General features: G+C 44.5%; 1 protein-coding gene across 1 annotated transcript in view; it reads right to left on the minus strand.

The window, feature by feature from the left end:
- The window catches only part of efna2b (ephrin-A2b), a 113,917-nt gene that overhangs the window by 4,371 nt on the left and 94,009 nt on the right, over positions 1-15,537 (minus strand). Inside the window, exons 2-3 of the mRNA XM_072660454.1 lie at positions 10,259-10,551; positions 3,296-3,361 (exon numbers count right to left, since the gene is read on the minus strand). Coding sequence (XP_072516555.1) covers positions 3,296-3,361; positions 10,259-10,551 — 359 coding nt within the window. The remainder of the gene's footprint in view (positions 1-3,295; positions 3,362-10,258; positions 10,552-15,537) is intronic.

Genomic DNA, 15,537 nt, shown 5'->3' on the forward strand with positions numbered 1-15,537 from the left:
ACACTTATGGACCCAACTACACAATGATAACAACTGAAACATAGTTTCAACTTTTTAACTGAATTTAGAGACCTTAGACAGCTATATTTATTTAGAGAAAATATTTTGAAATATATTTGCACTGCATACGTGCAGGGCTGAGGCTACCATCCCACTCTGAAATAAGATTAGGGCCGTGCTCTGGCAGAGCGCGTGAAAATAAACAGGGCCACAGCAGAGCGCAAGGAATTATGGTAATGGTCGGAGCTGAGCTGGCGGGCAGGCCAGACGGGTCGCTTTGTATAAGAAAGAGCGTCGGTGACAGGCAGCCATTCTTCTAACGCTTCCTCTCTAACATATGAATACAGCATTTCACAAGGACCCGCCCTCCGAGAAAACACAATTCCAGCCTGTGTGCCAAACTCACACACACACCTCCCTCAGTCAAACTGAATAAAGTATGAAACTCGCCAACTGCTGCCGGCCAATGGGGTGCCAACATTTACACCACAAACATTAGAGTGCATTCTGCACATGATTCATTGCATCACTGACTACAATACGATTTATAGTAATGTGATTAACTACCAGTAATGTGTTTAACAGCTCCTAGGCCACATCATTCTGCCAATAACATCAGAAGCTACACATTATTTTTACAAAATTCCACCCTGTGTCACTTTTTGTGATCCCACTACTATTGCACCAGTCAATGCTCTGACTGCAACGAAAAGAGCTTTACTACATTCATCTATAAAATGGAGTCAAATACTGTAAATATTGCAACAGCTACGGCTTGAATCAATGTCTAACTTGAAAAATACACCCGTTTTATTAGGAACACTATACTAATACTGGGTAGGGGGTTTCTTTTGCTCTCAAAACAGCTTCGATTCTTCGTGGCATGGATTCCGCAAGATGTCAGAAACATTCCTTTGAGATTCTGGTCCATGTTGACATGATTGCATCATGCAATTCCTGCAGATTTCCCAAGCACACTGTCATGCTTCATTTCTCCCATTCTACCACATCCCAAAGGTGCTCTATTGGATTCAGATCTGTTGACTGGGAAGGCCTCTGAAGAACACTGAACTCATTGTCATGTTCAGGAGAGCAGTTTGAGAAGACTTTTGCTTAGTGAGATGGTTCATGATCATGCTGGAAGTAGCTGTTAGAAAATGGGTAAGTTATGGTCATGAAGGGATGCACACTGTCAGCAACAAGATGCAAACAGGCTGTGGCATTCGGATAATGACTGGTATTAACAGCTCAAAGTGTGCCAAGAAAACATTCCCCACTCATTACACCACCTCCACTGGCCTGGCCTGCTGACACAAGGCAGGTTGGGTTCATGGATTCAAGCTGTTGGCGCCAAATTCTGACCCTGCCATCTGGGAGCCTTCAGAAATCCAAGATTCATCAGACCAGGCTACGATTTTCCAGTCTTCAACTATCCAGGGTTGGTGAGCCGGTGTCCACTGCAGCCTCAACTTTGTGTTCTTGTCTGACAGAGTGGAACCAGATGTGGTCTTCTACTGCCAGGGCCCATCCACCTAAAGGTTTGATGTTTTTTCTGCTCACCAGAATTGTTCAGAGTGGCTTTCTCAGTTAGTGGCCAACCAGTCTGGTCATTGTTTGTTGAACTCTCTCATTAATAAGGTGTTTCAGCCGGCAGAACTGACATTCTCAGGACGTGCAAACTCTAGAAACTGTTGTGCTGAAAATTCTAGAAATACTCAAACCAGTCTGTCTGGCACCAGCAATCATGCCACGCTCAAAATCACTGAGATCATATTTTCCACCAATTCTGATGGCAGATGGGAATATTACCTGAAGCTGCTGGCCTGTATCTACATGATTTTATGCATTGCACTGCTTCCACATGATTGTCTGATTGGATAATTACACAAACCAGTTATGGTACAGGTGTTCCTAATAAAATGATTGAAGAGGGTAATTTGAAGAGCTCCCCACTCAAAAAAAAAAAAAAAAAACTGCAAAGATGAGACACAGATTGCTGTACTCATAGAAGTTGTACGTTAGCTCCGTAATGTGTAGCTTGTGTATTGTAAACGTCGACAGTGGTGTGTAGAGATGGATATTAATGTAGCATCCCTCATTAATTAAGACATTAATAAAGACTTTCAAACTTGTGAAATTATGCTGTTTTGAAGGGCACTGTATGTTACTTTTGTATTCTCATTAACAAACTAGAGTGTGTGTGTGTGTGTTTGTGTTTGTGTGTGTGGGGGAGCTCATCATTTCACATTTGCATGTAATTGTCTTAACTGCTCACTGGAACTGATGATCTGAGAGCTAGTCTGTTTGCTAACAATTACATCAGGACTAATGGGCTGATTCTCTTCCAAATTTATAACATGCTCTGAAAAGACACGACTCGGGGAAATGCCTCTCTTTCAAATGACGCTACAGCAAATATTGGCAAACTCCACTTAACGCTCTGCAGCACCTAATGGAATTCCTCTCGGCATTGTGCAAATACGTGTAGCACTATAGCTAACTCCCGTGTCAACTGTCTCATTTCAGTCACTAAAACCAGGCCTGACCCCGGCTGCTTTCTCTGCTTTAAGCTCTTGTTGACGTTTGCCAGGTTCTACATGCTAAAGGCTAAATGCCCCTGTTTACTGGAAACTGGCTTAGCGTGCACATTTTTCGAATGCTGACACATAGCAGTCCACGCCAGACGCCTCAAAGAGGTTAGCTAGAGTGGCCTCACTGAGAGCCTAGCTAAGACTTGGGGTTAAACGAACCAAGTGCTTTTTTGTATAAAACGCAAGCAGTGCTGGAAGATAGACGAGTTAGCGTCTGGCTGGAAAGCCCAGTGTGCCCCTCAGAGATGATTAACACCAGGTCAGATGCTTTTTTTTTTTTTTTCGATTGTTATCTGGCCCTTGTCAAATGAATAACTTCCTACAGAACTAGCCCTGAGGGGGCCACTATTATCTCTCTAGGGTTATGTCTGTGGCTCTGAGAGGTCAGGCTATAAACCATCAAGTCGTGAGTGGAGGTCTGGATTGAAATACTGTGCTGTTCATACACAGCCTGAGAACATGGCTTAGCATTATAAATCATGGTTAGGTTGTGGATTTTATCCATCAGAGAGACTAATACAGGTGCTCTTGCTTTAAAACTGTAGCGGGAACTCTGTGGGATCTCATGCTGGGTTAAGACATGGCGATCTAGATGCAGGGCGGCAGGATTCCTGGTACCACTGTGTTCACATCACCAGACCTGGAGCATAAATAACAGCAATGGGCAGAAGACGTTCAGAGCTAAGATTCATGGGTATACTTACTTGTGGGCTTGACATACACTCTTAACTTCAAGCAAGGCTTCCCAGCCAGGTTTGGATGTGGGGAGGCTGTGGAGAAACAAAAGAGGCAGAGACTTAGTGCGCAGTACGTCATGTTGTTATGGATTCAATGTAAGTCATATTCGTGTATGACTGGACATTTTCCAAAACACCAATTAAAATTAATTTACAGCCATTCCTGTCTTTGAGTTATAGTTCCTTAAAACTGACTCTCCCCCAACCCTCTCAAATCGAACAGCAGCACTCTGTAGCAATTTTTACCTAAAAATAACAGCTTCAAAATCATGTTGACGCTCCACAGACTGTAATAGGGTGAATAGAGTTGCAGCAGTTGCAACTCTGGTCTCAGCACTCTCCCAACTGCAGTACGTATCTTTGGAGAAGCAGGAAATGTAAAGCTTGCAAGAACTGCATAGCATTACATATCCTCATATTAAAGTAAAATCCTGTAATACTACTCTAATGCCTCCTACTTTCTTTACTTTCAGTGACGATTCTGTATCTTTCAGCTTGTCCACAAAAACATGTCCTTTAGTGTTGGCTGCATTGCTAATTGTAATAGCACAGAAAACATGGCTACAGTTTTATGTTATGTCAATATTCAACAAATTCTTCAAACTGTTCTTTTTCTGTGGCAAAATGTGTGACAACATTTCTTCATAATTTTATCCACTGGAATAATGGGTCAGCAAAATAGCCCTGGAGCATGGTCCCAACACCATGCCTAACAGTTGGTACAGTGTACCTGGGGCTAAATGCCTCACCTTTACTCCTGTACATCTACGTCTCATTTAACCATGAAACTTTCCTACAGAATGCCATTTCTTTGTCCCTGTAGTCAGCTAGCAACTTTAGTTGAAAGTGTTGAATTTGGAGCTATGGCTTCTTTTGTCAATGGCAGCCTCTCTGTGGTGATTTACAGCTCGCCTGATTGTAGATAGTGACACTGGTGTTCCAGTATCCTCTGGTTCATGGCAGAACAGTACCTTGGTGGTTCTTGGGTTGACCTTCCAAAACCAATTTCCAGCTTGGGTCTTCTTCCAGACCTCGACAAAGTGGCTACACCTCCCAAAAACTTGCACTCATGAGCAACTGTTTGAAATTATAAACTTGGACTCTGCAGTTGTTTAGAACTGGCTCCAAATGGCATTCCTGACTTGCATAAATCTACGAACATCCTTCTCAGTTCTGCACTGAACTGCTTGGAATTTTCCATTTCACTGTGAGTTGGGCAGTTCAATAAATGCCGTCAAACAGACCCTTTTGATATGGGCATAGAGAAGCTACAAGCTGTAGTAAATCATGACTACTAACAGGAAGTTAAGAGGGCTTGGCAAGTTAAAAAAACATTTTGGAACTTTAAGGACCACTGAATTAATAGTCTAAGTGGGTGTTTGTATCTTTTATATTTTGACTCTGCCACTGTCCTACAAAAACCTCCATGCTCCAGGTTTTCAAAAAGATTACTGAAGAAAAATAACAGTTATTACCTGAACACGTACATTAATACTTATATTCTGAACAAATTAACAGACAACTTCATTTACACAAGACTATCCAGCGAGACTAAAATCTTAATGAAAGTTGTGGAGTAATTCAAGACGGCAGAAGCAGCCCTGGCCTCAGAGATGCTTTTGGCAGCGAGCAAACCGGGTTCGCCTGTGTTAACCATCAAGCCGCCTGCTTTGTGACTCAAGTGTAAAGAACAAATCATCACCACTCGTCTGGTGACCCATGTGGCTGTGCGCACACACTTGCTGCCTCAGACACACACACCATATGGCTTTGTGAAAAATACTTGTGCTCCATGCACCTTCAACGATAACATCAGTGGCAGACACATACTGAGGGCCTAGCTGAATGAAGCCTTTTTTCCCCTCCCTCCTCTTCAAAAGCTTGGTAATGTGTTTTTGGCCAAGGACAAATTTTTTAAGAATACAAATGGAAGACTGCTCACAGCTGCCGTGACACAGTTCTTATTCTATTATTCAGATCCATAAAAATTCCTTCGTTCCTACAGTTCTCCAGGGCTTCCACACTAAAAGGCTCTTGCAGCTATATTTTGCTCTAACAGGTGTTCTCAAGTGAATGGACATAAAATTGGCAGCAGGGGTTCCTTATACTGTAAGGACGTATAAGAGGGGAGGAAAAAAAAACAAACAATAAAAATACGTCTAGATTTACAACCCTTGATTAATGGACAGAAATCAAAGCCTGTCATTACTGGATTTGGTACTGTAATTTGCGCTCACTCGTGTATGCTTTCATGATTGTCCATTTAAACGCTCTTAAGTACGTGAACGCTTAGAAAAATATGTGCTGAAATCTCACTGTGATAAGCCGATTTCTCAAGAGCAGTTCAAAGTGACGGCTGATCACAGCTGCTTGACGGCCCCTGGTGCTGGACCTTATAACCCCAAGCTGCAAACTCCAACTGAGCACCAGCCCTTCCTTCTGCATGTGTGTGTGTGTGTGTGTGTGTGCATAAAGCAAGAGGGTATCAGACAGTTTAGTGGGTTCAGGGATATGAGTGTTTGCGTGTGTGTACAAGTACTCTAAACTGTTGCTATTTCATAAAGCAGGATTTCTCAGTTCGATGCATAACTTAAGCCCAAAGTCGAGTCTGTTAAACAGGGAACGAGCTTCAGTTAGCTGGCTAAGTGAGAAATCCTGCTATGGGAACTAAAACCCTGCAGTGGGCCGGATGCACTTGGTGGTGGGGCTTTGATTTATTGGAGTACACTTGATAAAGGTGTGAGAACGGTTTGTTGGAGTGATGCCAGAGAGGAGCCTTTTTTGGTTCAAGAACTTTTCTGATAGAACCGATCCTTCTTCAGAGTACCATTATTGTACATAAATAAGAACCTTTTAAAAGTAAAAAAAAAAAGTATATATAATATAATGATTCTTCACCACATTTAGAAAACTAGATTGTCAGAAGCATACACCCTTCTGAAAAGCAATGCCATAAAAAAACACTTTTAGACCCATAAAGAACCAAGTTTGCAATAAGGATGTGTGAATGTGAAGAGCCTTTTAAAGGTTTAACCCCTTGAACCCTAGGTTTACTATTCAGTTATTAATTGGTAACCATTTGGTTTTGCATATCTTGTGGAGTCCCAAAGGGCTCTATCTTAGGGCCTGTGAAATTGATGAATTAACTATTAAAGTAATGTATTTATGAGAGTGATTATTTCTGGACTTACATACAGGGTCAAAGGGGTTAAACAGACAACCTTCTTTTGGAAGTCTTTCTTCTATGATATTGCTACAAGAAACCTTCTTGCATCTTTATTTTTAAGACTATATTCGTGTATATCAAAACCTTATATGTCAGAAATGGCAACTTTACAATAGAAGAAAAACTTTTCTTAACTTTTAATGGAAGTCAATGTAAAAAGAAAAGTCCTTTTGGAATGATTCTATTGGTCCATGCTTCTTAAAATTACCATCACTGATTTATATGGACTTATTATATACACATGTCTGCCTTAGAATGCACATTCCTAACAAGAGGCAGTATGTAGTCCTGGTCATACACACTCCTACATTAGCTGTACACAAGCAGATAGTCCTGTGAAACTGCCACAGTTGCCATTCATTTTCTCATCCGATTGGGCTGGGTGAGGTGGGGTCAGTCCTGGGGTGATGGACATACTCTTTTGTTCGAGGATAACCAAGCTAAGCCCCCTTAACCCCCCCTATCACGACCCATTCCTCTCTGGCAGCCCCCTTTTGCCCCATAACCCCAGGGGCCACGACAGCTACAATACTGGTAGTAGCCAAACACTTCTCTGGGAGGAGGAGGGAGGAGAGCCCTGTTGAATAGATAGCATAAGTGCTTCCCTGCCCAGGCTGCTGTTTGGGACAATGGCCGGCCCGGGACCGAGCGGCGGGGCGGAGAGCATTAAAAACAGCTCAGGACATGGAGAAGAATCACCCAGGCCTGAATGCAAACTTTGAACCCTCCATTCTTTCTTTTCTTTCTTTGTCGCTCGCCCTCTCCATCTCCCGCCTTGCCTCTTTCCAGGACTGACAACGTCCCGTGGAGGGGAATAAGTTTTAGGACGCCCCGCTGCTTAGTGGAGGGAAGCTTGTAGGGGGGGCAAGCGTTTTTTCCAGACGCTCACTGCTTTTTTCCCCCAGACAAAATAGCTTTCCATCACAGAGAAGATAATAAGCAGGGAAATATGGACCATATGCGGTGAGATGGACAGCCTTGGAGGTTCGAGGTGGAGCTGGGCCTGATGGGGCTGCATGGTGCACTCTGGCTCAGGGGCCTGATGCTGCTTCACTACCACTCCTACCAGCAAAGAGCATGAATTCTCATATACATAAATTCTGTATACACAATTAATGTAAATACAGCACAATATCTACAATGGACATAGCCACTGAAATTACAGTGATATTGTGAATATGTGGCCAAGTAAAGAGTACAAAAGCTAGAATTTGTCCCCTAAACATTACCAATTTTTCAAGTTAACAGACCTCATTTAATTGGTTATATCACAGAAATTGTGTGCACTGCTCGTCACTGATACATACAAAGAGTGTCAGCAACTCTTAGGAAAAACCCTAGTCCTCAGTTATCGGTCCACTTTAGCTCCTGAAATCATAATGTCCTATTGAACATTTTATTTCATTACCTTGTAGATATATATATATATATATATATTAATGAATAGTAAGTAAAAAAAATCAGCAATGGTTTTAGGCTCAGTGTGTTGTGAATTTCATTTTTGAAATGTATATTTAAAATATATTTGTATGCTTTTTTTTAAAGAGGAAAAGAAATGATAGCTTGACAATTTCAGATTTCCACAGCTCTCAATGCTTTTGACTTGCAGGTGGCAGAGCTTTAGAGGATGTGCATTTCCAGCCTCCAAGCCTTTCGGTTATTAAGGACAACAGATGGCGGCGAACATTCACAAATGACCACATAACCAGTGATTATAACAAATGTGCTTTTAGTCCTCAAATGAGCCATTTGTACGGTGCTGCTTTTAGGATCAAGTGTCCTAGTACATAATATGTTATTTTCATTGTGTGCAGCAGAGCCACAGGTCCTTGGAGGCAGGTCCTGGCAGTGGTGGAGGGCTCTGCTCCGTACCACAGAGCCTCACCTTTGTGCCCAACCCGACTGTCCAAGCGGTGGCTCCCTAACAACATGAGACTGGGCTGGGAGAAGGGGAAAAAAAGAATCAGACCACACTAGATAATGAGCTGTATTCATTTAAGATGAAAAGCCATATTCGTTTTGTGTTTTTTATTCCCTCCCTTTAGCCGTGAACTTCACTTTCCTCTAAAATCCTCGTAGGTTGTGACAAAAACACACACACACACACACACTAGAGGGAAAAAAGTGAAGAAAAGAGAGAGAGGGGAAAACAAAAAAAGAGCTGAAATTGCCTCATTAATGCATCCGGCGTGCTGCCCTGAGCCTTTCCCTTTTGCCTAGGCCCAGCGGGAGCCCTTTTTATCAGGCCAAAGGACACCTTTTGCTGGGCCATTAGCAAAACAGGGACAGATGCACCCTGGCAAATACCCCCCCGTCATGCACCGGCAGAGAGGTGGATGGAGGACGGAGCGGGTGTCCTGCGGGTAGGCGGAGGGGCGCGGCTGTTGTGACCTTGGCCCGGTGGGCGTGGGGCGATCTGGAAGACGAGGCGTCAGCGGTGAGACGGGCCGGGCTCCGTCCAACCCCTCCCCCACCTCCCTGAGGTTAATGGCTTTTAGCTGTTCCTGTCCGAAAAATGGTAATGACCGTCGCCCTCGGGCTGTCGGGGACGCAATTACCCCCATCAGGTTTCCCCCCTGCTAAATATGATTTGACCAATCAGCATAATTTGGAGAATGTTCCGCTTGGCGGCGTCCGTAACTGGTTTTGCGCCGATCTCGCCCTGCGCGGCTAAGTGCTGGGCTAATAGCGTATGGAGCATTTGACAAATTGACATTTTCATCCAGGGGAGAGCTCGGGATGCACCTGAAGCACAAAAAATGAGGAGGAAGGTCAGGCAAACTTGGACCAAGGGCTGTCCAGAAGGTGGGGATAAACTCTGTGCCCCGGCTTGCTGCCATTTGTCTTGAATACAGTTTGAATTAGGCAGATGTATTATTCACACGCTAATGGCAGCGATGTGAGTAAAGGTGAGGGCTGTTTAAACCAGAGTCAAAACTGCAGATGATGGTTCGGTGACATAAAACGGTAGCTGGTTCAGAGCCCTAGGAGGAGGACGGTGGCATGCAAGCCAAATGAAACTACAGAGCAAAGCCTATTAATTAAACCCCTGCCGTTTGTGTGCCTCTCTCTCTCGCGCTTCATAAAACAGGATCAAATCGTCCTTCAGAAATGAGCAGCAAGCAAATCACAATAGGAAAATCACAGAGAAAGAAACTTGAAGGTTTCTGATGCCGGAATTGTTCGGAAAACATCACCTGCAGTGCATTTTTCAAACTATTCATGAACTAAATAGAGTGAGCTTAACTGCTTCACTCGTCGACCTTCACAAGTTTTGACGCTAAAGAACTGCTATGGCTTGTGAAAGACATGTTTACACGTAACAAAAGTGCCCAAACCTTTTTGAAATTCAAGATTGATTAATGCTGACCATTAATCAATTACAAATACCAAAATGTTAGTTTATTTTTTTCTCTATCATTTATCTTTAGAGACAGCAGCCACAGTCAGCTGCCACTATAACAAATACCGGTATGGATCTCAGTGACACATGTTATTGATTACCAGGCACTGAGAAACCTGCACACCCAATAGCGGGCCTTCCCTCTGCCCTATGTACCCCAGTTCCGGTAACTCGAGAGCCATCAATTAAGCAGATGATTAGCCCCTGGGGCCATAAGGACACCTGGTCAGGGGCAGCAGCAGACGTGGGGGATCTGTATGAAGAGTAAGGGGAAGGGGGGGGGGCAGAGCAGGTTACTCACAGATGTAGTAGTACTCGTGGCCTGGGCGGAACTCGAAGCCCAAGGAGAAGGGCGTGAAGAGCTGGAACTTCTCCGAGAACTTGAGCGGCCCGTTGGGGCTCAGGGGCCGATTGCACTCCCAGCGTTTGAAGCCCTTGATGAGGTGGTTGCAGGTGATGTAGCTGTCGTAGCTGACCATGTAAAGGACGTAGCGCTCCATGCGCTCCTGTGGCAGTGGCACCTCGTAGTGCGGGCAGTAGATGTCCAGGTAGTCGTTGATGGCCACCTCCACTGTGTACTCCCCGTGTACGAACCTGCAGAAAAAACGCAGAGAGCAAACATAATGACGCTACGTTTTTGGGACTGACTTAAAAGCTTAAATATGCTGGTGATGTCTCGAGCCAAATCTGAAATCTAAAGAGCTTGGTTAATTTACACTTAAAATCAGAGCAGAAGCATATTAAAACTCAAGAGGATGGAGAACCTTGTACATAATGGAGCAATCTAAAATACAGTACCGAAGACTCCATGAGAGGGTTGCTTTAAAATGGTATTTTACAGGTAGAAACAGATTGCTTAGCATATCTACCCAACTTGTACTCGTGTATTGTGCAGATATACATTCCACAAAAACACAAATAAAGGATGCATCAAAGTTTTGGCCACCAAAAAAGATCAAATATTTTGCTTGTAAAATAAATTATAAAATTTAGGTCTACAGTGAAGTGTCAAAAAATCGGCACTTTAAGTTCAAATCTCGAGCCATGCCGCTTCTCCATCAGCGGTCAAAGTCTGAGAGAGCACAATTGGCCATGCTCTCCGGGTGGGTAGATAGCACTCACTCCCTTCATCGCTCTTAGGCGATGTACGCCGGCACAGACGTCTGTTAGCTGGTGTGGTGAAGCTGGGAGCCAGCGCTTTCCTCTGAGTGTGTCAGCTGCCCGGCAGTGCTTTTCTTGTATCGTAGAAGACATATTCTAGTGTTGGCAGAATTGCTAGTGCTGAGGGGAGCTATGAACGGGTGGGTTAACTTGCAGTACCAATTTGGGTGAGTAGAAAAATAATAATAATAATGAAAATAAGACATTGATTACGAATATTGTTTGTTCACCTCTCTCACAGGCACCTGTCTTTGCAGGAGCAAATACACTTTGGGGAAAAACAAGTTGGCCACAAGCAACTGTCCAGGTTTTTTATGAGGGGCATTAAACAAGCTATACAAATGTCCTTCATTCTAATCTCTGTTTATATTGAGCAGCAAGCGAGGATACAACACTCCGGAACTTCCCAACTACAGGATTTGCTCCACTTGAAAACATGACATCATGATCTAACACAGAAAAAACAAAGAAACGTCTCTGGATTTCAGTGCCACGATCTCTAGCCTACATACAGTACATCGTTTAATGCGTTCACTTGATTTACTGTCAGCTCAGTTTAGTCATTTTGCAAGCAGATTTTGAATTTCACCCAGGAATTACTGAATCTGTACATCTACAGATACTTACAGATAATTACAATGACTCTGGTTGGGACCAACACCCCCCCCCCAGAAAATGGCGACATCCCTACAGGACCCTATATAAACAAAACTACATGAAGGGAAGGTTCCAGCTGACACAAATCCATATGTCCCATTTAACACCACCAGCCCCATAACCAGACTTTTAGCAGTGACAAAATGATCTCATCAAGCCGGCGCAAATAGCTGATGGCACATGTCACTCATGCGGGAGATATTCTCATTGCACCCCGTGACTAGGGGTTGTGTGGTGGTGGAAGTGGTGGTGATGGTGGGGGGGAATCAGGTGAGGATAATGTGGGCCAGTGGTGCTGAAGAGGGACTGACTGGAATGACCAAGCAGCATGGGACAGGAGGAGATTGACAGGGGTTCACAGAGTGAGAGCGGCTTCATTAAGCGCTTTCACAAGGTCTGGCTCTCGCCCAGCTCGGCTGAAATGAGTTTGCCGGCCGGGGCAATTTAGATACAAATTGAGCACCTGCATGGTGGCATGAGCTGGCTAAATCCCGAGGACTGCCGCAGCTTTGCTGGAACCTACAGCTATCTGCACACCCTGGTCAAATGCCAAAAGATGATGGCGCACATGGATGCGGATCTGTTCCATATCCTGGGCCCTATTCTTAGCACTCGGCGTGTATAATATTTTTTTTGTGCGCTGTTTCACAGCCGGGAAAAGTGATGAGTCGTGTTCTCTTTGGGGGAAGTGTTCCTATTTCTTCTGCCTTGTGAGCTTTGTGTGAATGAGATGTGACGGCTCCGGTAGAGAGATCTCAAATGGTTTGTTACTAGCACAACTGACGCACCTGCTCCATACTGATGCACTTAGACTGCCAGGGTACAAAAGAGAGGCCTTTTAAGAGTTGCACTACTTGTAGTCCTTGTTCTGGGAAGCAGATTGGAAATTGGACAGCGCTAATTAAAAATGTGAGAACTTCTACCAAATTAGGTTTGAAAAAGCATGCAGGAAAACACTAGGTGATATTGGGTAGCATGGTCTTCAGCACGCTGCAGAATTTTATATAAAAGAAATGAGTCCAAAAATGAGTGTAAATACAGTTCATGGTTCATTATGAACCCTGCAAAGAAACCCAGACACAAAGCCCCTCCGCTCCAAACTGGTCCATTGTCCTCAGAAAGCATACACCACAACCTTACAAAAGCATTGCTGCCAAAACAGGCGAGCGAGCGCCGGGGCCCTTTTTAGACTATAGGCTTAAGTCTATGTTTATAAGAACAGCACACAGCACTGCAGTCTGGGGTCTTTGAAAGAGACAGGGGGCAGGACCAGGCTGGGGTGGAAGGGGAGGGGTATTGGGGGGTAAGGGGCAAAGGGGGAGAGAAGGGAGGGGGTCTCGGAGTAGGGCTTGGCATCAGATGACAGCTAATCTGGGTGTGGAATTACTGTCAGAGGGCTGCGGAGGGGCCAAACTCCAGCTGCCGCCACGCACGCCTTCTCCAAACGCCTCCCTCCCTTATCGCTGCTGCCCAGAGATCAATCCCCCTTTTCAGTGCCTGTATTTTTTATTTTTTTTTACTCCTTTTCCCTCCTGTTCCCTCCAACATGTCACTTTCTTCTCCTTCCATCGCTGGCACTCTTGAAACCCACACACTGCACGAATGCTGACAGCCTGCTCGACACTCTCGCGCCAAGCATCCAGTGCGCTGAAAAAGCCTAAATAAAATATAAGGAGAACCTGGCTGTATTGTCCGGGATTATCCACTTTTAGAAAGGAACACTTCATCCCATTTCGGCAGAGAGCTCTCTCTATTACTTTGGCCTCCATCTACACAAGAATACTTCTTTTAGTACCGGGGTGCTACTCTTCCCTGCTCGGGTCGTTCTTTTGTGAGGAAAAAGTGCTGGGCTTGCAGCGAGATTACCCCTTTGCCGATATGTTGCGGGAGGCTTTGGAGAGAAAAGCAAATGAAAGAGCTGGGTGTGTCGTAGGACCTTCCTGATGCAACTCTGCGGTCTAAATTTAATCATCTGGCCATAAAAACATGTGTTAGGAGCCCGTTAATGGCTAACACATATCATTACGACACGTTGCGAGGGCGTAACATCTCTCTTTTGGATTCCTAATGTGCATTATGTCTCAGTGAATCAATAGCAGGGCTCCCTCTCGGATGGCATTAAAGGCAATTGAGGCTGCCAAATGCTTTGACATTCCTAAAGTCTGAGCGATTCCTTCTGATTGAGACGTGAGGCGCTTGAGTGTAAAAAACGACCTAAAGGACGACGGCTGGTTGATACAGGAGGAGCTGAGAGGAAAGGGAGCGAGATGACAGATGAAAATATCAATAAAAGTGCCCGATGCGTTAGAGAGAGCTAATGCATGCAGCTAAGAGGGCTGTGTTCATCAATCACTCCTCTTCTTGCTCTGCTTTCTTTGAGCAGTGCTGATTTAGGATCAGCCTCCCCAAACAATTTCCCCATTCAGAGCTATTAGGAGACAAACACCCACTAATACTATGGTTACTTCCAATAATATCTTCGGGGTATCAACTTTCTCAACTACTGATCGATGCCAGGCCACCGACAAAATAGGAGATAAAATCTGTGGCGCACCACACTGATCGAAGGTCAAGCGTTTCAACAACGGTGATTGAGAAAAGTAGTCCCCCTTAACGCAAAGCTTGGCCTCCCCTTAATATCAGTGCCCCAGACGGGCGGCGTTGCAACGGGCCTTTGGTCCTGCATCCCACGCAGACCAACTCCTGCAGTCTCTCGATTGCGTGCACTCTAGACAACAAGGAACACATGGCGGTGATTGATCAATTAGGCTTTCAAACTAAAAGTCGTGCACAGACTTTGAAGCTCCTCGGGAGCGGTTGGTGCTCTGCTTGGCCACCAAAATCCCCATGGGACTTCAATTAATCAGATGAAACTGTTTGCATTCGGCGTGTTTAGAAGAAGGAGATTCTCAGCGTGAACTTTTCAACCGGTGCCGCTCTCCCAGGGGTTTGAAGCGCCCTTGATTTACTGTTGCGTCAGACTCGCCCGAGCCTGCAATGTGCTCCAGCTCCGGTCTTTATGACTTCCTTTGGTAAATGTTTGTCTGTAACTGGGCCTGCTTTTAAGGGCCGAAGCAGGAAGCATCTGCACTGCAAGAGGTCAAAACCAAACAAGTGGATCTGATAAGAGAGCTCCCGTAATTCATTACGGCATTTGACGGTTTCAATCAAGGAGCCAAGGAGTCATTAAAGCCATTAGGAGTCATAAAGTTGGCCTTGAGAGTTTAAGTGAGACTGGGAGATATGCTGCTGGATCTCTGATAGCTTACACCAACAGATCGAAGTCAGAGGGCTCAGACTCCAGCAATGTCTCAATGTTTCTGGGGTGTAGTCTTGATTCTCTAGGGTGCAAGTCTCAGTCGAGTCTCAAGTCTTTAGTAGAGAATTTTCTTTACTCTCATTATTAGCTTGCTGGCACTGCATAATGCAAAATAACCCCTATTAGAAACCTGTCAGGCTCAACAAAATGAATCAATGAATCCAATAACAAGCCTTTCACTTTAGAAGACAAAATCTACAGTCTGAGGGCCAGAAATGGAGTAAATATGAAACGCAGGTCTCTTTACATCATGTGCAATTCCCCCTTTACGCTGCTGTTGATTTTTGTCTGTCTTTCACCTTTTGTTGACTTCCAGACGAGGCAAATGGATGAATTTATTCTGCAATTAACCGATGACCCAGCTGAGTTTGTTTAACACAAACATAGGCAGCTAATAACTTGACACAACCTTTTCACACATGTCAGAACTAATTCTGCTGCAA

This window comes from Salminus brasiliensis, chromosome 17 (assembly GCF_030463535.1).
Source record: "Salminus brasiliensis chromosome 17, fSalBra1.hap2, whole genome shotgun sequence".
NCBI lineage: Eukaryota > Metazoa > Chordata > Actinopteri > Characiformes > Bryconidae > Salminus > Salminus brasiliensis.